The following is a 23,875-nucleotide window of genomic DNA, read 5'->3' as shown; positions in this document are numbered from 1 at the left end:
TTCGTTGAGAAGTGGTTGGAGAAATTCTTCAAGTTTATGGCTCTGCCAGTAATTTTCTTCCAAACAGAGGGTATTTCTCGGACTCCTCATATCGCAAGTACGTAAACAATCCAACAATCGTCCCCGTTCCCCAAACCCTAACTGCAAACAGTAATCTTTTCGCTCTCTCCTCTCTCTCTCTCAAACCCTAATCTCGATCAATTCTCCCCCCCACCCAAAAAAAAAAAAAAAAAAAAAATGCTTCGGGGACCTGCCATTGCCTCCAACTAGCTGCTCCCGCTGGTTCAATTTATCTGCAAATTCTCTCTGTAAAATTATGTCATTTGATGGCTCTGTGGATCGACGAGAAGAATCTCATACTGGTAATGGTAATGGTAACGGTAACGGTAATGGAAACGGTAACGGTGTTATCACATCGAGCCGTTCTTTGTACTCTAACCAAAGGCTTCGGTTAAATCCAAACACGGATCACAAACCAGAGAACTATGAAGATCTGCAATTGGAGTTCAGTTCTTCTCTTTATAGTTCTCTCGAGCAATACCTACCTCCAAGCATGCTCAATGTTTCTCGAGAAGTTAAGGTTCAGTACATGAGGGAGATCTTATCGCGGTATTTTCCTGAAGGAGAAAGAATCAGAGTAAGTTTTCGAGACTCAGAGATTTCTTCAATTTTTTATTTTGTTTTGTTTTGTTTCATTTTTAATTTAATTTATTTTTTTTTAGGGTTTTTCGTTGTGCAAGATTTACTCTTTTTTCTACTTTTAGTTCGTTTGTTCCCTGCACCATTGACAATGGGTTTCGTTTGAAATGACGGAAATGTCCATACGAAAGATTGAAATGACAATAATACCCTTGCGATGCTACTTGCATGGTACAACGGTAGTGGCTATGATTACTGTGTGCATAGTATTGGAGATTGTTTTGTCGAACTTATTCCTTTTTCATTTGTAAATATATAATAATTTCATTAGTTACTGCGTTAATACCTCTGTTACTTGTCACTTTTGAGAATCGCCATTTGTATCTACAAACCTAAAAATCTTGGTATGTCTATTTGTTTTTTTTTTTTTTTCAGTTTTAGCCATGCTCTCTAAAACACACAAGAGGGAGCAAAGGGTTATGTATTTCCTAAATTTACAGTTTTAACCTTAAGAAATATATTTTTTTAAAACATATTATTTAGTAATATCAAAATCTTTTTTTTATATTTTTTGTTTGTGTTACCATAGACCATGATTTTGAATAAAAAAGAAACATGCATGAGTTTAAATTTTAAATATAAAGATGGTACAATCTTCATGGTGATAGAATTTTTTTTGTGTACAATACCGTTGAACAATCTTTTATAGTTTATAGATTTCGTTAACATGTGCCCTTAGGGCACTTGTTAAACTGCATTAAATACACCTTGGAAATAAGCATTTGAGGGTATTTTTATTTAAAAAAAAATCTTTTGAGGGCACTTTTGGTAGGAAATTCAATTGCCAAGGTGCATTTAATGCAGCTTAACATGTGCCCTTAGGGCACATGTTAACAAAATCCATAAAATATAAAAGATTGTTTAACGGTTTTTGTACAAAAAAAAAAAAAATAATCTGTCACCATGAAGATTGTACCATATTTATATTTAAAAGTTTTAAACTCATGGCATGTTTCGTTTTTATTCACAATCATGATCTATGGCAACACAAACTAAAATACAAAAAAGACTTTGATATTGCTAAATAATTCAAAAAAAATATTTCTTAGTGGTTAAAAATGTAAATTTAAGTAATACAAAACACTATTGCTCCCTCTTGTGTGTTTTAGAGAGCATGGTTAAAACAAATAGACATACCAAGATTTTTAGGTTTGTAGATACAAATGGCATAAGCATTTGAGGGTATTTTTTATTAAAAAAATCTTTTTGAGGGCACTTTTGGTTGGAAATTCAATTGCCAAGGTGTATTTACTGTAGTTTAAAGTGTGCCCTTAGGGCACATATTAACAAAACCCATATTTTATATACTAATAAAATAAATGCTTCTGTGAAGGAGGAATTTGTATCTAAGGGTATGTTTGATTGCATATGGAAAATCAATTTCCATGGAAAATGACATTTTTCAAGTGTTTGATTGCACATGGAAATGGAAATTCATTTTCCACCTCAATCAAAAAGTCCACAAAAACATGAAATTCACTTTCCCACCCATATGGGTGGGAAAGTGAAAGCCACCTATATTTTCCATCCCCAATTCTTTCACACTCATATCTTTTCTTCCCTATCACCACCACTACTATTAGACTAACCTCGCCGTCATCACCATCTCTGGCCACATTCTCTCTCTCTCTCTCTCTTCTCCTTTTCCATCCCTCACTTCCGCCAGCACCACCACCATGTTCTCCCCTCATCTTCCTTATCATCTTCTTCCTCACTTACCTCCGTTGCTACCGTCGCCACCGCCACTGTTGCCACCGCCGCCACTGCATCCTCCCATCTTCATCTTCTTCCTCTCCCCTCCTCTCATCTTCTTTCTCCTCCTCCTCCTCCTCTCCTGCTTCTTCTTTTTCCTCATACAATTTTTCCATGATTTTATCCTAGTAAAATCAAACAATAAAATTTGATTTTCGAACCCTACCTATTTTCCACCACAAATTTTCCATGGATTTCAAATTCCATGGAAAGTCACTTTCCATGCAATCAAACATACCCTAAGTTGAAAAGTAAGGTTTATTACTGTAATTTTTTCTAAATGATGAATAAAATAGAGATTGAGCTTTGATGTTTCCAACAATGGTTTGATGTGAGGCCATTTTGGAATGAGTCCACTACAAGGTAGCATTCTCCTTCTCTATCAATTTCTCTATCGATATATATATATATATATATATATTTACTGGTTTTCCTAACGTTTTTTTCTCCCTCAACCTCCAACTATTTTTCTGTTTTGAGCTTGAAACTCACTATTAAACCCTAGCTGATTTTTTCTTATATCCACTAAAATCCTAGCCGACCCTTTATCCGCCCCAAAATCCCATTGGAATTCCTTTCTCCATTGAAATCTAATCTTAGTATTCATCAAAACCCAACCTGACCCTTCCCAACCTGAATTGCATCACTCCAAATCCCCAGGCCTCACTTGCTGTCCAACACCTTGACAACAACTTGAAACCTAATCACTTGTTTTTTGTTTGTTTGTTTGTTTGTTTATTTGTTTTGTATGTTGTTAAGCTTAAAATTTCTACAAACCTTGTTAACTTGCCGCCCAACATATCAACACTACTTATTTGACTATTTTTGCATTGAAGTTGAGCTTAGAAACCTATATTGAGCATCTAACTGAAATCCTAGGCCAAAGGAATACTTGTCTTCCATTGGAACTTATTGTTAGTACTTGAATTGCTATTACCATAGGACTATGACAATCTTAGGATTTTTTGATTACCTATTAAATCCTCTTCATTATCTATGATTTCGATGAGTTTATGATTTATATTTGCATGGCTTATTTTAATCAAGTATGATCTCTGATTTATCATCCTAAGGTATTTTGCATGGTTTTGCATCAGGTAGTACATAGTCCCGATTTTAATCATCAGACATAGTTGCGAATTCCATCACCTTTTCTAAGAAATGCAATTTCGAGCATCCAATTTCTTAGTTGCCTAGTTTTAAAATTCATAGAGAAGGGAATGGTTGACCAAGTCAACTTGCATGAGTAGGAATCTCCTCCTATTGTATGTGGTATCACTTCCCTATTTTGTAAGCTCCTTGTATATTTTTCTTCTTTTGAAGATCCGGAAATGTTCTATTGCTGGTCAAATTTCTACTTGGTTATTCCATTAGTTCTCAAATTCACTTTCTTTGTTTTCACATATGCAATTGCCACACATTAGAACCCATTGAAGAAGATGACTTGAAGGCTTGATCCTAATTCCTAACATATGGTTCTGCTGGAATTTTGAAGTCAGGATGTGTAGATGCAAGACTACATTTTTTTGGATTAAGATTCAATGTGACTACATGAGGTTGCCTCTGGTTTTGTTTTGATAGTTACACAAGGTGCCTGCTTAGAGTCTTTTGGTTGTTCCAACTTCCATTTTCTCAAGCAATGAGGACGGTCTTCCTAAATTTACCTCTTACCACAAGTTGACGCTTTCTTTCTCTCAATCTTAGAGCTTATGTTGGAGATTTTAGGCTTCCTTGAACAATAAGCGATTGACATTTGTAAGTTTGTCTCTTGGCACTAGTTGATGGGTGATTCCTACTGCGAGCTATTGATGGAGATACTTACCCTTCATTTTGTGCCTGTGTATATATGAGAAGATTTGTTGGATTGCTAATTTAACCACTGAAAACATGTACAGGTTTTTATGCTGCTTGACATGATTTTCTCTCTTGTAACACGTTTAAGTCATTTTTAATGTATTTTTTGCATCATCTAATTAGGTCCTCACGTTATGAGCCTCAGTTTTTTTTTTTTTTTATCTGTAAAAAGTTAATATTTTTAGTCGAAGAAGAGCCAAAATCAAATAAAAAAAGCAAAAGAATTTGAGCCTCAGTTTTCGTATAGAAAAGATCAAAATATATCCTAGTTTTATCTGGAGGAGAACAAAGTTACTGCTAAACAATTCATAACAGTCGGTTGCCATTCATGTATCAGGTTCAGAGGCATAGAGAATACAGGCAGCAAATAACATCACGTTATCAGGTACGTTGTACATTATGCTTCTGTTGAGTTGAGATTTCTGTGCTAATGTGATTATACTGGGGAAATTGCTGGCTGGACAATGAAAATGCTGCAGCATTGCACAGTGTGTGAAGATATTTCTATATTTTAGTAAAACAAAAAATATTTTTCTATAATTTCTTTGGATACACCCTAACTAAAGTCGGGCTGTAAAACTAAAAAGTGAGACTTAGCTACCTGAGTAATAATGATATGATATATCTATTATATATCATTATTGTTATAAGATAATGTTTGGGTTACTTATAAAAAAAGAGAGATAATTTTTGGACTTGGGTTAAAATTTTAATCTTTTTTTTTTTTTTGGGTATTGCATTAATAGTTCTCAGCCTCAAATTGGACTCTAAATAAAATATAAAACTAAAAACTAAAAACTAAAAATTAGGGCCCTCTAACAAGGGCCCATCATTCTGGTGTCACCATCATAAACATCATTAGAACCTGTTGGAAATCCAGTTACAGCCACCCTAATCCTGAAACCAGCCACCAAAGCCCTTCCTAAACCTAATCGCAGCCTCAATTATCCCCATAAACCTTCCTAACCCTCCCCATACTGCTGCCAAATCACACTAAACCCTCATATATTGTTGCCACACCCCTGCAACAGATCCGTACTATTGCCAAACCAGTCCGAAACCTATTTTTCCCTATTCCAATCTTCTAACAACCCTCTTGGCCATCAATCCTAGACCTTGCCAAACACATCACTTAAAGCCTATTTCACTTCTTATTTTGAAATCGCTTTCAAAAATTGCTGGAATTTTATTTGAACTAATTTTGTTTATGCATAATCTGATCTCTACACACCATTATTTATTATTGGCTAAACATTTGAGCCTTGTCATATCTTGAAATCCTTAATTGGATCAAGACAACTCAACTCACATTGGTTAGTGAACTGAGATTGTAAGCTAGTGGAGTCCAATCTTCCGTTGGCATTCCTCCTCTTCATATTTGAGGGATCCAACTTTGTGGGATTATGTTTGCCTTTGAACTTGATTTAATTGCCTACTACTACTACTTGGCTTTCTATCATCTTATGGTTGAATGAGTGCTAGTTTGTGTTCGTACTTGTCTTTAGTGATCTATCTTTGATCTCATATTCATTAATTAGGTTATGCATTACAATCCTGCATCAATATTTTTTTGAAAAGTGCATCAATATTTGTCGAGATACATTACTTATCAAAAAAAAAAAAAAAAATTCGAGATACATTGACTTACAACCTTTTTATCCAATCCCCATTTTTAGTGCTTTATTTAGGGACTAATATTGATTAATATCCTCTATTTGTTGGAATTTCTTTTTAATTAGGGTTTCTTTCTATTTTGGCTTATTGTAGTTTTCTATAAATTCACTTAGGGCTCTTGTAGTAGCTTCAAATTTTTCAGTAAGCTCTTTTCTTTTCATGGTATTTGATTTATTATTCTTTTCTTTTTAAGCTAAATTTACATTTATCTGTGTTGAAACTAGATAAATGCTCTTAATGGTCTGTAGCAACTTAATTGGTTACATATGACCAAATTTTCCTCAGCACAAGCACAATAGACAACACGATGGATACTAGATAATTACACTCTCTTATAGGGAGGTGGGCTGTTCGTTTTCCATTTATATGAAAAAAGTTGGTCATGTTCGTACTTGAATCCATTCAATCTATTGGAACAATTGGGTTTACCTTGTCTCATCAGGCTTCTCTCTTTATTTTCCAAGTCTTTGGGAAAGCTGCATTGGTTATGGATCCTCTCAAGGATTCTGACAGAATGGCCATTAAGTGGAATGCTTTATTCCATAAGACGGCTTGAATACTGGTTTCTACCACTGAGAATGCAGTTGGCAACACATGGGTTTTCTACAGAATTAAGTACACCACATTGCTAGCATGGTCTAGCGGTATGAACCTTGATCAAACAACTTGTCTTGGTTGGAATGATGCATTTGGTTGCAGTTTTCTGTTGATGGCCTGAGCACCAGGTTGATGTCAGTAATGCTTAAGTCAATCGCATTGTTGATCACACGGACCATATGTTGCATTCTTTGAGTTGATTTACTAAGGATTGTAACAGCTTTGCATGTAATTAAACATACTGCTCTATGGTCTGAAATAGGCTGCTTCTGGAGCTCGATCGGTTGTTTTGCAACACCATTCTGGATCCAATGCCAGTTGGTGAAGAGTTGTCTATTCTGATCATTTTTGGGGACTCCAGGGTCTTATTTTTTTTACTAATATCTGTTAGTGACACAATCTTAATGCTCAACATAAGTACTGTATATGCGTAACTTCAGCTTCTGCTCTTACTGAGTATTTTTCTCAGGAAAAATAAACTAAAAAATCTTCTTCGACGGGCTAGTATATTGGATGGAAATCTTTGTTGGTTCCCCTTATTGTTGACAAGGTTCAAGTATTGCAAAATTCCCTTATCTATCACATGTTGGTGTCTTGTGGTATGCTTCCTTAACATGTCTTCATGCATTGAGTTTGATTTCTTGGTTGATGCATCTCCCAATTAACATTCATTTCCCATCTATAAAGGGGAATCCCACAATATGTAAAAGGTACTCCTTATCTTTAACTTCTTGTTTATAGATGAATTCATCCGTATCTTTGAATCTTATCTAAAGTGGTTGGGCTGGTTGTGCTTAAGAGTCTTGGTTCAGTGTTGTGTGTGTGTGTGCAAACTTTTGTGGAGACTTTGGTCGTTTTATGCTTTTAGATAAAACTATCAAGTTACCTATCCTAAAAAAAAACTACCAAGTTTGACTACCTATTCATCCATGAGAAGTCTGCTCTTGGTTATTTTTTTCCCTTGTTTATTTCATATCGGAAAGGGGTTACAATAATAAGAATGAAAGGCTTTATAGTCTGGGATTGAGCGTGTAAATTCGTTGAATCGTGTGATCAGGGCTTAAGTATGGAGAGGTAGGGTATGGATGGGAGAGTGCATCGGTCATTTCATCTTATGGGTGTAGTCTTTGGATTGGGATTCAGAATGTCTTGCCTGAGTTTAGGAAATGGGTAGTTTAAAGAGTAGGAAAAGGAGATAAGGTTTGATTTTGGAGAATTGCTGGTGCAGGCAATCTTCCCATCAAAAACCAGTTTGGAGATGTTTATGCCATTTCAAACAAGAAGTATTTTCCAATTTAAAATTACATTGATTGGGTTGATGGGGAAAGATTTTGATTTTGGGAGGATCAGTGTTGGGAGGTTGACTTGGTTGTTTCTCTCATCAAGTTGGTAGTTGAATTGCTTGTGATATTGCATAACCCAACTTGAAGGGAGTGTCAAGGACCAGGAATCCCTTTAAAAGGCCAATAACTTGTACTGGCCTTTTCTTTTGTTTTCTGTGATTTTATGCTGACGTAACTTAACAGTGTTCATTTGATTAGAAAAGACATGTGGTGTATTTTTATTGTTCCATATTCCACTATCCTGTATATTATGTAGGTATTATTGACAATTTCAGATGATCATTTTAATAAATCTCTCTTCCTTTCAGCCCTTACATAGAGAATTATACAGTATGCACGCTGCTACTTTCTTCGTTCCATCGTTTATCAACGCAATCACAGAGACTACCGAGGAGAGTTTAAGAAGTATAATATCTGAACCCTCACCAGGAGTGTATACATTTGAAATGCTTCAACCAAGTTTCTGTGAATTGTTGTTATCTGAGGTATCATAAATATTCTGTTGGTTGTCTAAGATGGTTGATTCAATATCCGCTTGTAGTATTGTCTTCTCCATTTAAGGTACTCACCTCAGGTTTTCTGATTTCTTAGTTGGAAAATTTTGAAAAGTGGGTTCAGGAAGCAAAATTCAGAATCATGCGACCAAATACAATGAATAAATATGGTGCTGTTCTTGATGATTTTGGTTTGGAAACCATGCTTGACAAGCTTATGGACGATTTTGTACGTCCTATATCTAAAGGTGATGTGTTTGGCTTTGTGAAGTTAATGCAAAACAACACCACTTATTGACTTAAACAATTTTAACATTGACTGGAATGGAATTTTAATTATGTGCAGTGTTCTTTCCTGAAGTTGGTGGATCCACACTGGATTCTCATCATGGTTTTGTTGTTGAATATGGAAAAGACAGAGATGTTGAATTGGGTAAGTCTTGCTGAAGCTTTTCTTTTGCTCATAAGGCCTCAACACTAGTACATACTGATGTTTCCATGTTATGACATGTCCTTTTGTAACCTTCTAGCTATAACAAACGAATTAGTTTTATTGGGTCTTCACAAGTTTTCATCATGAGAGCAGATTTAGTTCCATCTCCTATGAGGGGTTTCTTTTCTATTCTTGAAATGTACAATCGGCTAGGATGCTCATATAATAGTATGATTAAGCAGGTTCTGTAACCTTTGGATGCTCATATATTAGTATGATTAAGAAGATTTGGTTTCTTGAAGTACAGTTGTCAATTTATTTTTGCAAGTTTGCTGCCCCCAACCCATCCTTTGGCGTACACATATATCCCACACCGAAAAGTTGAAATCTATTGGAAAAAAGGAGGGAAATAAAACTACAAACAAATCCGTCTGAGGGGGAAACTATAAACTGGGCATCTTGTTCAAATGGCTAAAAAAGTCTGGACACCTTTTCATCAGTCAGGCTTGTCTGTTAAAGGACACCCATACCCATGAATGTTAGAAATAAATCCTATGACTTGTCTGAGCATATATATATATATATATATATATATATATATATATTTGTTGATAGGTAATTACAAAAATATATTAGAAGGTGGTCGATGACCAACGAAGGTAAATTACAATAAAGCCAGATAACTGAACCTATGAGGGATCAATTCTACAAACCCCACTCCCATTTTCCCGTGAAATCCTCAAAAAAGATTAAACTCTTTTAACAATTTACACAAAAAAATGAAAAAACCTTAACAGACATAATCACATCCTTGGTGGAAAGCTCTTTGCTATCGAAAATCCACCGATACCTTTCTGTCCAAATACCCTAGCAAATGTTGAATGGAGTGATAGACCATCAAATCCTCTTTGTCAACCTGAAAACAATTGGCACATACATCCAAGACACTAACAAATATCGTATAGACTCCGGATAACAAGTCGAAAAACCAAATAAATGTAGGAAGTAATCCACACCTCACTGGCAAACAAACAATGGATGAGAATGTGATTCATCGATTCTCTCTTCTTTTTGCAAAGGTTGTTGAAATTAGGCAAACTTTCAGTCCCCAAATTGCCGCTGCCAGAAACAGCATTCCATCCACATGGTGAAGAGAGTGGTAAAAGGAACGATCTATCCCTAAGAATAATGTGCTGTAATCGTATTGCGTGGAAGACTGTGGTGCCCATTTTTGCCGTTGTATTTGAACCCTAGCATTGGTAACCTTGTGTTAATGGGCCTCATTTGGATCCCAGGGTACTGGGCTTTTAGTAATGGAAACCCAAAAAATAGAGTTTTTCGTTTGGTCTGCAATACCCATCTTTTATTGAAGTTTTTTAAGTCATCTCCTCAGTCAGCTGAACTCCTCAATTTTGTGTCCAGAAGTGCTGAATCCAAAGGGAAAAACTTTGATCTCGTCTGAATCAACATTATTTGATCATCCTCTCAAGAGAATGATATTAGCATTAGTGTGTTCCACCTTCTTGTGAGTTAAGGATTGGGTTAGAGATATTAGATGCTGTCCCGGTCTTCAGTCAGCTGTGCCAAGGAGGGAATCAGTTTTCAGGTGGCTGTGGATCCTACAAATGTGTGTTTCTAAAGGGTTCTTTGTTGTTGGGGCATTCCCAAGGTAGACTGCAAGTTCCGTAATTTTCTTTGCACCATAGCTTCTATAAGGGGTTTAAGATTCTAAGAGACTCCCTTCGGAGCAAGAAAATGTATGTGGTCCAATTCTTCTGTTGATTTGTATTATTCTTTCTTTCATCCATGTCTGTTTGGACTTGCTTGCCTTTTTGTCTTCCTTTTCATTTGAGAGCTGTCCATGATTTCTTAGTTGCTCAGCAACTGTTAGCCCTATTGATGTCCCCTCTTCGGAAAATTCTTTTTGGATGAATGGTCCAGGAGCAATGGCGAGATGTATTGATGGGATCAGTGTTAGCCCTGGGTGTTTCTGATCATGCTGTGGTGGGGGATTCCGAGCTAAACTATTCCTATCTAGTGGTCTAAGGTAAGTCAGTATGAGTGATGGAGAAGAAAATAAAGTTTGGTATTAATGGTTCCAAGAGGAAAGAATTGATTCTAGAGATAATGATTGCTTACTTGATCATATATATATATGTATATATATGGGTCTTAGTGGGTTTTTCGGTTTTGAAAACTCAGGCGAGGTGAGGTTTCTGAACAAAATAATCCTGGCAAATTAGAGGGATATGTTTGTGATACTCGGTAATAAGAATTTTGATATGCTTCATAATATATCTCCAATCCTTCAAGCTGATCAAATGTGTGATGCTTCTGCTGCTAGTGTCAAGGAGGACAAAGGTGTTGGTTTTCTGCAATATCTAGGGAAAGGCTATGCAGGAACATAAGCCGGATGGGGTTTAGATTTGTAGTTGGCTCAAAGAAGAAAGTTCAATTAAGAATTGTTAAGGAAATTGAGAACGTAGAGAAGAACCTTCTTAATTTCTTTGAAAGCAACAGCACTGAAGAAAAGTAAGTATTGTTAGTGGCTATAGTGATTATTAAAATCTTTTCATGGAATGTTAGGAGGTTAGGTGATAAAGCTAGAAGAGTGGCAACGAAGTCCATGGTTAGATTTAAAGGCTTACACGATGTAGCGCCCTGCTAAAGGTCAAACTTGGTTCTGTCAATGATAGGGGCTTGTGGAAGTGTGGGGACCGAGGGATAAAGAGTGGGGTGCTTTCTTGATTATTGGAACTTCGGGGGGAGGTTATTGTGATGCGAAATAAAAAATTTATGCAACTCTTGAATCACACAATCAATTTAATGAGCCGTTCTCTTGGGCTTTGCCTGAAATTTATGGATCAACTATGTTTACATCTAAGAGAACAATAAAAATGTGTTTTTACATTTTAAACACAATAAATTCGATTATTGTTTTTCTGAAGTTGTCCTTGCTGTTTTAAACTGTTTACTGACTTGGTGACTGCATATATATATATATATGTATGTATGTATGTATGTATGTATGTCTGTATTGTCTCCATTCAATTTAAAGTTGAAAAAAGCATCGATGTGGCTATTTTTATGTATCGATGTTAGTCTCTGCATTCTATTTAGGAGTTTTTGGGCACGATGATTGTGGAATATTACCACATATCATAATTAGTATTTAATGGGTATTTAACAACATGGTCATCACCAGAACCTGACAGAAAAGCAATCATTTTTGTAAAAACTAGTTTTGAACCATATTAACAGATTCAGCACGCCTAATTAATTTTGCATTATGTAATCCATGTAAACCAAGGAATATCATCCACAAAATTAAGCAGGCACAAAATTTTACTATGATGAGGGAGGGACATAACAATTATACCCATCTTCCCTTCATTAGCTCATTATCCAGAATGTTCAAAACATTTGCAACCTTCAAAGCAAATTTAACTTGCTAACTGCAGCTGGTTTGGATGATGGCAATACCTTTTCTTGTTCAACGAAAAAGTACGCTGTTTCATTATACTAATTGCACTATGTTCACTAAGGCCTTTGGATTCATAGCACTATCATACATTTATGCACTGATACACAAAATTTTAATGTTCCTGAATATTTAACTCCAAATATAGTTTCAAAAGTTATGAAACAAGTTGCCGTGAGCTGGGATTTTATTTTTTATTTTCTTTCCTTTATATTTCCTTTTTTTTTTTTGATTCATTTATAAATATGCCATGTAATTCCTTTGAACATCTAAGAAATGGGTTTTAGAAATTTAGGATCACACTTTACTATTCTGAACTGGGGGACCGTCAGACTGGGAAACATTCATGAAACACATTGCATAGGAACACTGTTAACAACCATGTGGTTATCTCCTAGTAGTTGTAATCTTCTACCCAGATTGCTACTCCCTCTCCAATTTCGGCCCATTTCCGCTCCTGTTTCTGATCATAAAATAGTTCAATTTCAAGTTTTTGGCGAATCTCCTGCTCCCAACATAGAGCAGCTTCTAGCACTTCTGTAAACTAATGGTTTCCTAATTACATTATGGTTTATAATTATTTTGAGTTTGATCCTTTGAGGGCATGGAGGGTGACACTCCCATTGTGATCTTTCAGTTGATGTTCAATTATTATTATTTTTAATCCCTCTCTCTCTCTCTCTCAATCGAGACGGCTTGTGTTCAAAACTCACTGTTCTGTCGATTAAAAATCATGGGTTTAACACTGCTTTTCTCATTGTGAAGTCTGTGAGTGTTGATACCACAACTTGTGTTCAAAAACCACCTGCCTTCTCCCACTAATTACTAACCACTAACCGATTAGCTTATAATTTTTTATTTTATTTTTGACTGTTCTACATTGACAAATTTATGTTCTGCAGTGGTAAATGGTTATTGTCAGGCTATTATGCATTTCTGGCTACAATAATGAACTTTATTTTCATTTTTGTACCGGATATAAAATTGATTTGGATTGATACCTAACACTAGAAATTTCTAAGATTCATCAATGTGATTAACTTCGAAACTTTTGCCGTGTTTTTTAATCGTAGTTGTTCTTTATAGCTAACTAGTTGTTTATAATTTTGATAAGTCTGTGCTGTTCCATACTTGATTAAAAGGTTTAGGTTTGAAAATATTTTTTGTTCAATTAAAGAAAAATAGTTCTGCTATTTGGAAGCATTGTTTGACATCATGGTTTGTTCATGACAATGCGACTGGATCAGACATGGACATTGCTGTAATTTGCTTCCTAACATCTTATCTTCTGGATCAATTTTGTGGTACTTTTTGGTCGATCATGATCCATGTTGAGTGATGCTTGTGTCATTTTCTGTCTCCCTTTTTAGGATTTTTTTTATGCCGCCTTCATTGTTTATTTAAGAACCGTGTCTGGGTTTGTTGTCTTCTCACTTCTGTTTTAATTTTTTTTTTCCTCTCAGTCATGATCCCTTTCTAACATTTTCCGACAATAGCGGAACTTGGGGATGCATTTGTCTTTTTTTCCCCTTGAGTCTCAACAGTTTTACATTTTTAGGTTTCCACGTGGATGACTCAGAAGTCACTTTGAATGTGTGCTTGGGTAAGCAATTTTCTGGTGGAGAGTTGTTCTTTCGAGGCATCCGCTGTGACAAACACGTGAATACTGAAACTCAACCAGAGGTATGTTAGTCTCTTAAGTGTTTCAGCATATTGTTCAACCATTTTCAAAGGCAAAGATTGCGTAGTCTATATTCTGTTGTTATAATTAATTAGTTTAGTTTTGATATTTGTTTTTCTTTTTTCCTTGCTTTTGATAAGTTTTGTATTTTGGGGTCATCTGGACCCCATTTTCTCTGTTCAATTAAATTTCAACTTATATAAAAAAAAAGATATTCGTTTTTGATTAATTATCTGAGTCATGTATTGGAGCTAATCCTAAGAAGAATTATGCTATTAAATTTGGAACTCACCACTTATCATCTACATAATTTTTTTCTTACAAAATTCAATCGAGAAAGAATCCTACCAATACATCCATGCTTAAACTGAGTTTGCGTTTTTTTCTTTCTGGAAGATTTTTTTTTTAAATGTTTTCTGAAGAGGTTTTTTCTAGAAAACTTACCTTAAGGTGCCCTATTCTAAAAATGATTGTTTGGAATATACAATATTGCAAAATCCCCTTTTCTCCCCTTGTTGGGCTTCTCCGATCTGAGCAACGAGTGAGGTGTTGAACGTGTGGGAGTTGTGTTTTGTTGTTTATTCTCCATTAAACCTGCAAAATAAGAATAGTATTTTTCTGGCTGAAAGGTACTGTGAAGTGTTTTTCATAAGAGGACTTTTTGGCAAGAAATCTTTTGAAATTAGTACTTCTCAGAACTAGGTTTACAAAAAATTGAAACCTGCAAAGTTTTGTTTAGTCTTCCGTTTGATTAAGTCTTGTCCCATGAACCTTGTAAGCAGTGACATAATCAAAATTGGAGGTGATAGGAGTTCACAATCACAAAATCCCTCATGTAGAGAAAGCTAGGGCTTGATGGTTAAATTTATCTAATTCTAAGAATGGAGTTTAAAACATAGAGCATAAGGTTGTTTCGGAGTACTTTAATATTACTAGGGGTATTTGGTAGAAAATCACAAACAAAATATAAAATCAAAAAATCTTATTTAAGGTTTACTTTTAGGGACCAGTGTTTGGGTCAACTAATGGACAATGGATCATGGATGGACCCAACCCCGGTTGGAAGCTTTCAAGTCTTATATATATATATATATATATAGGTTGGGTTCTGTTGACTCAAGAAATGACACAAGATCTTCACCGTGTAAACACAAAACCCAATGGTTGAAAGTTATCATCGGGATATGTATTGTTGAGATACGTATAAAATCTCAACTGTTGGATTTTGTGTTTACATGCTCAGGTTCTTGTCTCATTTCAACGGAACCCGACCCTATATATACTAGAGTTCGCTTGTGCTTACGACGTGGGCATCCTCTTTGGGATTAAGGGGTTAAAAGCGGGAAAAAAAATGGGGGATATTATTGAAGTTTTTTTAGATTAAGGGGTAAAAGACGAAAAACAATAAAATGGGTTAAAGGAGTAAAAGAGGAAATATAGTATAGTTAGAGGGGTGAAGAGGAAATGCAATAAAGTGGGCCCTACAAAAACTCTAATTGGATGGGATGTTTATCTCAGCTATTTGAAAGTTTCCTCCCCCCAAAATTGGGCCCTATCCTTTGTGTTTTATTATGTAGATATACTAGAGTTCGGTCGTGCCTGCGGCACGAGCATCCTCTTTGGGGTAAAAGTGGAAAAAATTAAAGTTGGAACGGTATTGTTAAATTTTTTTAAGGTTAAGAGGGTGTAATAGATGGATGAGGTGATGTTACAAGTATGGTTTCCTCTGTCTTAAATAACATTAGGTTAAGACTCCATCGCTAGGTTTTGCCATAAGGTGCTGCCATCTCATCATGGAGAATCAATCCACGTAGATGCCACAAATCCGCCACATCGCCAGAGAGGATAGGGCCATGCTAGTGCCCCAAACCGTTAGTACGGTCTCTATCGCAAGTCATATTCCTCGTTCATGGCTCTTTCTTCATGTAATGATGTGGAGACACCTGCCTTTCTTGTCCCCTTATATTTAGGATGCTCCTCCAATAATGTAATAAACTCTAGCCATGCGCATTTCCTCTAACGACTTCACGTGCCCCAATAATTAGATGCCACATAAATACTGAGCCTAAGGACGATGATCGTGCAACATGTGTCCAATCAGTAATTAACTCCATCAATGCCTGACACGTGTCCCCTTAGTAGTTTAGGCCATCAACAAAGGGTAAAAAATGAAAAACAATAAAGTGAGACCTACAATTATGAAGTTGATGGGACGTTTATCCACCCACAAAATTGTAGCTGAGGGGATGTTTATCCCCCCTCCTTTCAACACACAAAATTGTAGTTGCTCGGTTGTGTTTTATTATATAGATACATATATGTATATGCATGTATGGATCTAAGTGAAAGCCCATAAAAGTTTAGGGTCAAAACCAACTCATTAAGATCAAAAGGTATATTGGGCATGCTTATTTTAATTAATTGTTAGTGTTATGAGGGTATAAATATATTAATATTTTAGAGGAATTAGTTTAGGTCAAAGTTAGGGATTGAAAATAAATCATGGAGGGGGGGGGGGGGATACCACATGTAGAAGATTTTGGGAAGAAATTTAGGGGGATTAAAAGATCTCCCAAATAATCTTAACCCTTTGATCTAAATCTAGGGTATACAAATTGAGCTAAATCAAACTTTCTAAGTAAGTTTAAAAAAAGGATTTTAGATATTTTAGAGAAGTCTCGACCAAAGCAATAGGGTTAATGGATGTTATTATTATTATTATCAGAGATTTGGTATATATGCTTTTGAGTTTCAAAAAGGGTTTTAAAATTTTAATTTGGCCTAATGGTGAAGGGTTTGGTATTTGACCTAAAATATAATATAAAGAAAAGGAGATGAAGAATTAGAAAAATATTAAAAAATATAGAAGAGTTATCTTGGAATCACACCAAGGGTTCTTGGCATCACACGGTATCCAATCACTAGAGAAATCTCAAAGAGAGAGTTGTAAAAACAAATGTATTCCACAAATTGTGTGAAATTAATTATAGTAGCCATACTCCAATACAAAAAAATAGCCATATATATAGTTCTCACATGTTAGACTCAAATCCTAATCCTATCATGACTTAAACTTTGACTTTGAGACGCAAATCCTTGTAAAACTGATATCTTATCAGTATTTTGGTATTAACTTTTTCAAAACTCATCAGAGTTGCAAAATCTTGTCCTTGTTGGATACATAAGTGAATAATCTTTAAACTGACACAAAAATCAACCTAATACGACAAATTTTGGCCCCAAAAAAGATGGCTTAAAGAAAAGTGATGTGAATAATACTTATACTGATATTGGACTCCTAAAATAACCCTCACCCCCATAAAAAGAAAAAGAAAAAGAACACTCAAAATTAGAATGCAATAAATCTAACTAATTCAAAAATTAACTCTTACAAAAATAAAAGTGATAAAAAATAAATCTAGATCCAAACAAGTGAAAATCCAATAATTACAAAATTGCCATTTGAAGTTGTGACTGTTGGCTTGATTTGCGTCTTGTGTTAAATATGTTGTCTTTATAAACCAGTTAACAACTCAAAAGGAGAGTTGTTACTTTGTTGAGCCCATAAAAAGGAAAATGAAATCTATACTAGTTATTTGGAGGCTTTGGTTGGCACTAAGAATGGTGTGTATGGTTTTTTGTTTTGTGCTATCGATTTGCAATCTGACACAAAATTTATTTAGGCGCCTTTTTAGGCCAATACTATTTTGTTGCGACCAAAATGATCACTGAGATTATGCATATCCATGTGATTGAAATATCAAAATTTTAGGATACAAATGGTGTGGTCGTATGGGATATCTAAGTTACCCAAGCACTTCAATGGATGTTGTATATGTATAGGATGCTTCATTTTTTAACTTCAAATTTCATGTCTATGACATACCCTGGCCATCTCTTCTGCCTATTGAGTCCGCAAATGCATAATAGACTTAAGAAATTTAAACCATATTCTCTCCAATTCCAAAAGTCTTTCCAACTCTTCTCTTGACTTTTGCTTGAAGCTCAAGTAGAAATGAAATTGATGATGATAGTGAATGGAACAATATGGGTGAAGGTGTCACCTTGGTGAGGTGTGTGTATGGTAGTATCACAGAACTGATATCAAAACCTCCCTTTATCACTTAAAACTTCATCTTCATTTGAGCCCTCTTAAATCTATTAAAAAAAGGAACAATACTGGTAGTGATAGGCATTGGACAATGGTGAAGAAAGGGGTTTAGGGTGATTGATTGATCAGGCTCGATGGGAGCACATGAGTGACGACAAGAGGGAGTGGACTCTTAACAAAAGGAAGACCTTTTCTGTTAATTTTTTTTGCATCAGAGTTGGTTAACTCAAGTAGATCTGTCATCCATTTTTCAGTTGACCTGATTTGGGGTTCCAAGATCCTTTCCAAGGTGCATTTTTTTTGGTTGGCTAGCTGTGCTCAATATATTTTCTACGCCTGATCTTTTGATTCTAAGGAGTTTTGTGTCTCCAAACTTTTGTTTTCTTTTTAAATTGTTTGGGGAACCTGTGGATCATATTCTTTTGCATTGTAATCTTTCCTTCGCTATTTGGATCCATTTCTACGGCCTTTTTAAAGTGAGTTGGGTCCTTCCAAACTCTGTTTCCGCTTTATTTCAAGGTTGGGACTCAAACTTTCTTTCAGGGAGAATGAAAACTTGTGGATGTTATTACCTTTTACAATCTTTTGAGGACTTTGGCTGGAAAGGAATAAGAGGGTCTTCAAAGATGAAGAGGCGAACTTTCCTGACAGTGTGATCAATTATTGGGTTGCTGTTTTTCTGGAGCAAGTTAAACCCTGACTTTTTTTTTTTTTTGATTGATGAGATAGAAAAGAAGGATACAAAGAGAGAGAGAGAGAGAGAGGGGGGGGGGGGGTCGAGATGACCCTCCCAAAGAAGAAACAAGCACCATAAAACGAAAAGAACAAAAACTACAAAGGCGGTACAATATTACAAACAAAATCCCATCGAGTCAAAATGTCCTCGAAACCACCCCCCCCCACAAACTCCTTGAATATTTTGCACCAAAAGAAAAGAAATCCAAGAATTGATCTAATCATCTTTTCTATTGACTTCAAGTTTCCTTAGAAAGTTCTAGCATTTCGTTCAAGCCAAATACCCCAAAGGATCGCGAATGGCATTGAAATCCAAATTAATTTCTTAGCATGGCGAAAACCCAACCCCATCTGAAGCCATTCCTCAAAAATACCTCTAATTTTGCCTGGGGCACAACGATCCACCCCAAACATAGAGAAAATATGATTCCAAACCTTGCAATCTCACAATGAACTAAATGGTGATTGGCGGATTCCGTATTAGATAACCACATGCAACATCTGTTTGGTCTACAAAAACCTCTTTTCCTAAGGTCTTGTGTTTGAATTCTTTGCCAAACTGCTGTCCAGAAAAAAAAAAAAAAACACAACTTTGGAGGGTACCCTTGGGACCCAAACCAACGTGAGGGAAGGACAACTCTCCTCTATTGTTTTCAAAGTATGTGGGAAACTACCAACAAGGTTGTCATGATGGTGCTTGTGGGAAGTTACGACTCAAGTTCTTAGACTTGGCTCGCCTTGTTTGTACATCGTTTTTTATTCGCTTCTACCTGTTTTCACCAAAAAGCATCCCTATAGGACGACTTTGATACGCACTTTTAAGAGAATATAAAATAAAATTTGTATGTCAAATATTCTAGTTTTCACCATTTATCAAAATAAAATTATAGTTTTTACCTTTGATTTGCAAGAAATGTTGTAGCACAAATGTTATGCAATCGCATGAATCATCAGCATCCATGTCTTGTACCAAACATTCTGATTGGCTTGCAATCGCTTAAAGGAGTTACAAATTTATGATATATCGAACTTTGCACTGTTTTTCAAAGTTCGAACTGTGGAGCCTTAATATATGGTAGTTTCAACATATTATTGTCCCCAGAAAATTCAGTGCAAGTGGTTTCACACTTTTGATGGAGGTTTCTGTTACATGATTAGGAAATCTTAGATTATTCTCATGTCCCGGGACAAGCCGTGCTTCATCGTGGTCGCCATAGGCATGGCGCCAGGGCTACAACATCTGGGCATAGGATCAACCTACTCCTTTGGTGCAGAAGGTATTTTGTATCCTCTCGGTATATTATCCTTTATTTGAGAGCTTCTCACATAAGACAATAACCATTTGAAACACTTAGGCATCAAAAGTCAATGAGCAAATCATTTTAAGTATCTGGATAAACATCAGCTTTAATATATTGATAAGTACCGCCTATCAAAAAAAATATCTTGATAAATACCAGGTTTAACTCGAGGGAGATTGTTCTCGCAAACAAGGTCTAAAATCTTGTATCGAGGCAATGCTTTGGTTATGAGAATAACTGAGATGGTCTTGATCAAAACATTCCGAGCCATTGTTTTGGGATCAATGTTTCTTTCTGATTTCAGTGGAAACTTGAATGTTCCACTGAAACATTTTGAAGCAGAATGAAACTTTGAACCATAGTTACTAAATCCCCCCCACCCAAGAGTTGTGGTCACGCATGCACCTAAATAGCCTGAGTGATGTTTTCTAGCCATTGGATCTACTTGTTTGTTATTTCAACCAAAATTGTGGGTTAAAAAACATAATGGCTTCAATCCCTTTATGAAAATGACTAAGTCCAATGATTAGAAGTCATGTTTGTGATACATATATGATACATGTGCGAGCGCCCCGTGGGGGGGGGGGGGGGAGGGTGTAGTTAATGCCAATATTGGGATCATGTTCTTCTACCATCTTTATTTTATTTAGCTTCAAGGTGAAGCATCTTTGTTTAACTCACTGTAAGGAGATGATCCAAATTATTGGTTTATTTTCTTATCAGCTAAGGATTGTTTTGCATGCAAGTATTAGACATCAAACAAATCCCTAACCCCCATATGTTGGTTCAATTTGCTTGCACAACTTCTCTTTACAGTTCAGCGTTTAGAGAGTTGAAGAAGTATCAGAAAGATTTTTCTAGCTGGTGCGGAGAGTGCCAACGGGAAAAGAAAGAAAGGGAGAATCTGTCAGTCGCCGCTGCCAAACTGGTAAATGCATCTGAGCTTATCTGTGATATCAAAAACTACTGGAGTAGTAGGGATGCAACTTGGTGGGTTGGGCTGAGTTGGGGAAAATGCTCAACCTGAGCCCAACCCAAATAGGGTTGGCTCATTCCTCATTAATTCGAGATAATTTAGTAATAATAATGACTTATATAAAGATAAGTAGTATGGAAAACAAATATAAAATCTACGACTATTTATCCTAAAAAAGATGATGATGATTAACTAAAGTTTGAAAAATGACTTGTGAATGAAAAAGATACGAAGATATTTAAAAATATTTTTAAATTATAACCATAATAAGTTCGGGTTCGGGAAAATCCGGCAAAGTTCGGGTTGTTGAGTTTATATTTTCCTCCATATTCATAATTCTCCCCCTCTCCAACAGATCAGTCTTTTGGTGTAGTTGGTTGGTTAACATGGTATCAAAGTGCTAGGTTCGTAAAGGTCACGGGTTTGATTTTTGCCACCCTTATGGGTGAGGGGGATTGTCGGGTGTATATTTTCCTCCGTGTCATACCCCAATTAAGCCACGTGACCCCCTTATATTCATAATTTCTCCCCCTCCCACAGATCGGCATAGTGACAAAGTCGCAATTCAGGAATAATTCGGCTAAGAAAAACTTCGAAAAAAATCGGGAAAACATCTGAGAGAAGTTACTTTTTAGACACCCCTTATTCTTTACTTCTTTTAGAATTATATATTAACCAAAAAAAAATCCGATGTCTATGCCTGGACCTAACCTGGTTGGATTCGGACAATTTTTTTTCCCCAAACCCGAGCTTGGACCCTAGCTACTTGTGCCCAAACCTGACCCAAGGTCGGGTTGAATCCATCAGGTTCAGGTTTGACCCGCCCAAGTTGCAGCCCTATGGAATAGTACTATTACATTTGATATTTTCTGTGTAATGGCTTTTCTATAGGAACTATTCAGGAGAGAAAGGGGAATCCATGAATTGAACTCTGGATGATTGTAAAATAACAAGTTCTCATCCTTCCCAAGTCACAAAAAGCATTAGCGTTGGTAGTGCAAACGAGGAATTGTTCGTCTTTGGCATGGTTCATCCATCTTCGAAATGGTGGTTAGAATATCTGAGGTAAATTTGTTCTATTATATGTGGGGTTGAAATTTGTTGGTTTTTATTGCCTATTTAATCATAGTTTGTTCCTGCTGTAACAGAATGGTGAAAACTCCAAATAGGGTGTTTGTAATGACAACACCCTTTCAGCTGTTGTTATGGATTGTGATATAATTTAGGCTTGTTCATAATGCAAATGTTCATCACTGTGCTAATTTTTTTTTTGAAAAAAAAACTTATTTGATTGGTGTTGTACTGAACAAATGATACTTTTCATGTGTATAATGTATTAATTCATACATGTAGCTGGCTGTTATATATGGTATGATGGGGGTAAAGCAACTCATTTCATTGTGGTCTTCAAGAGGAAATCTTTATGGATCCAGAGGTCCATTGTCCTCAGGTAAGGATTTGTTGTGGGGATTGTTCTTTTCTCCAAACATGTATATATGAATTTTCTTTGAACGAGGTATACGATCACTAAGAAAACTTACTCTCCGAGAGGTTTCTCATTGTGGCCTTTGCTACCACTTAAACTGCAGTTTCTCTAGAATATGGATTTTCATGGAGTTACTTTTTAGTTTCAGAGTTGTTGGTAATTGCAAGCACGTAACATTAGGATTTTTTCGTGGTAATGAGAGTTGTTTTTATTGGGTTTGGGTTTGAGTGTGAAGCCAAAATGTGAATTTTACTTGGCGAAAAATGTTTTATTGTAAAATGCATCACACTTGAGGAAATCATCCCAACACCCTTTTTGCACTATATGATGGAATAATAATTTAGGGAAAATTACTTAGGCCCTGGTGGAGGGTTATCTTTTTTGAGGGTTGTCTTTTTTGATAGTCCTTGAATTCTTGGCGGTAGCTTGATAAGTCCATTTAGTGATTTTTTATTTATTTTTAATGGTCTCGTTATTGTCAAATTCACCACTTTTTGTTTATTGTCGAAATCACCATTTATTATTGTCGAGCTCACCACTTTTTATTTGTAGTCGAGGTTGCTGTTTTTTATCATTGAGTTAGATAATTTTTATTGTTGACCTCAACAATTTTAAAAATTATGCTGTAAAACCCATCTGTTTTCATTTTTTCGATTAAGATACATGAAAAGATCAATTAAAAACTTGCGGAACAACTTGTCTTGACAATTTCAAACCAAAAGAACCATCTGATCAATCTTCATCTAAAAACAAAGTAGAAAAATTGAACAAAGTTTAATTTTTTGCATGTATGTTTAAAATGCTTGAAAAAAGTTTTCCTTCTCAAGTCCCTAATGATAGAATGAAGTCTCCTAAATTCGTTTGGGATGCCTAAAATCAAATATTTTGGATGAAAATTGTGGGTTTGAATTGTTGGGACACATTCGGTGAGGCTTAAGGACCGATTATGAAGAAAAGTTTTACTAGATCGACTAAAAAGTTAGGGCCTATTTGGATACCAGAAGCAGAACTACTGTTCTAAAGAACAGGAGCGGAAGTACTCTATGGAGGAGTTGGAAAAGTAATTCTGTGCAGAAATGGCGTTTGGCAATTAACTCTGTGAAGTACTAGCAGAAGTGTTTTTGTGCTGGAAGTCTGTTTGGAAACCATACTGACTTCTCAGGATTTCTAGAAAAAAGATCAGAATACCTTTATACCAGTTACTATTTTTTGTCTTTTAGTGTCATAATATGCTTTTAAACTATATTGTTTTTGACAT

The 23,875-nt window shown here is 35.7% G+C and overlaps 1 protein-coding gene across 4 annotated transcripts; it reads left to right on the top strand.

Annotated features, from left to right (window-relative positions):
* Positions 1-22,529, top strand: LOC147406228 (2-oxoglutarate (2OG) and Fe(II)-dependent oxygenase superfamily protein). 4 transcript variants are annotated; one of them, XR_015176365.1, is made up of 10 exons: positions 7-637; positions 4,643-4,690; positions 8,228-8,404; positions 8,511-8,661; positions 8,760-8,846; positions 13,886-14,010; positions 20,013-20,131; positions 20,972-21,083; positions 22,023-22,196; positions 22,280-22,529. XR_015176365.1 is itself a non-coding variant. In XM_086434193.1 (9 exons), the coding sequence occupies exons 1-9, from the start codon at positions 317-319 to the stop codon at positions 22,068-22,070; spliced, it is 1,188 nt and encodes a 395-aa protein (XP_086290319.1). In that variant the 5' UTR covers positions 7-316; the 3' UTR covers positions 22,071-22,529. The 4 variants fall into 4 exon arrangements, 2 of the variants coding, with proteins under 2 accessions (XP_086290320.1, XP_086290319.1); XR_015176366.1 differs by having other exon boundaries at positions 1-637; positions 20,023-20,131; positions 22,023-22,529; XM_086434193.1 differs by having other exon boundaries at positions 22,023-22,529.
* Positions 22,530-23,875: the final 1,346 nt, after the last annotated feature.

This window comes from Akebia trifoliata, chromosome 3 (genome assembly GCF_017979445.1).
Source record: "Akebia trifoliata isolate Shusen 1 chromosome 3, ASM1797944v1, whole genome shotgun sequence".
Taxonomy (NCBI): Eukaryota; Viridiplantae; Streptophyta; class Magnoliopsida; order Ranunculales; family Lardizabalaceae; genus Akebia; species Akebia trifoliata.
Note: the sequence above shows the minus strand (reverse complement) of the source record. Positions and strands in the feature narration are given on the sequence as shown.

Bases quoted from the DNA above. Each gene is read 5' to 3' on its own strand.
- LOC147406228 (XM_086434193.1), top strand. From the start codon at position 317: ATGTCATTTGATGGCTCTGTGGATCGACGAGAAGAATCTCATACTGGT. The intron at 638-4,642 runs GTAAGTTTTCGA...TTCATGTATCAG, and splicing joins CTGAAGGAGAAAGAATCAGA to GTTCAGAGGCATAGAGAATA. The intron at 4,691-8,227 runs GTACGTTGTACA...TCTTCCTTTCAG, and splicing joins AAATAACATCACGTTATCAG to CCCTTACATAGAGAATTATA.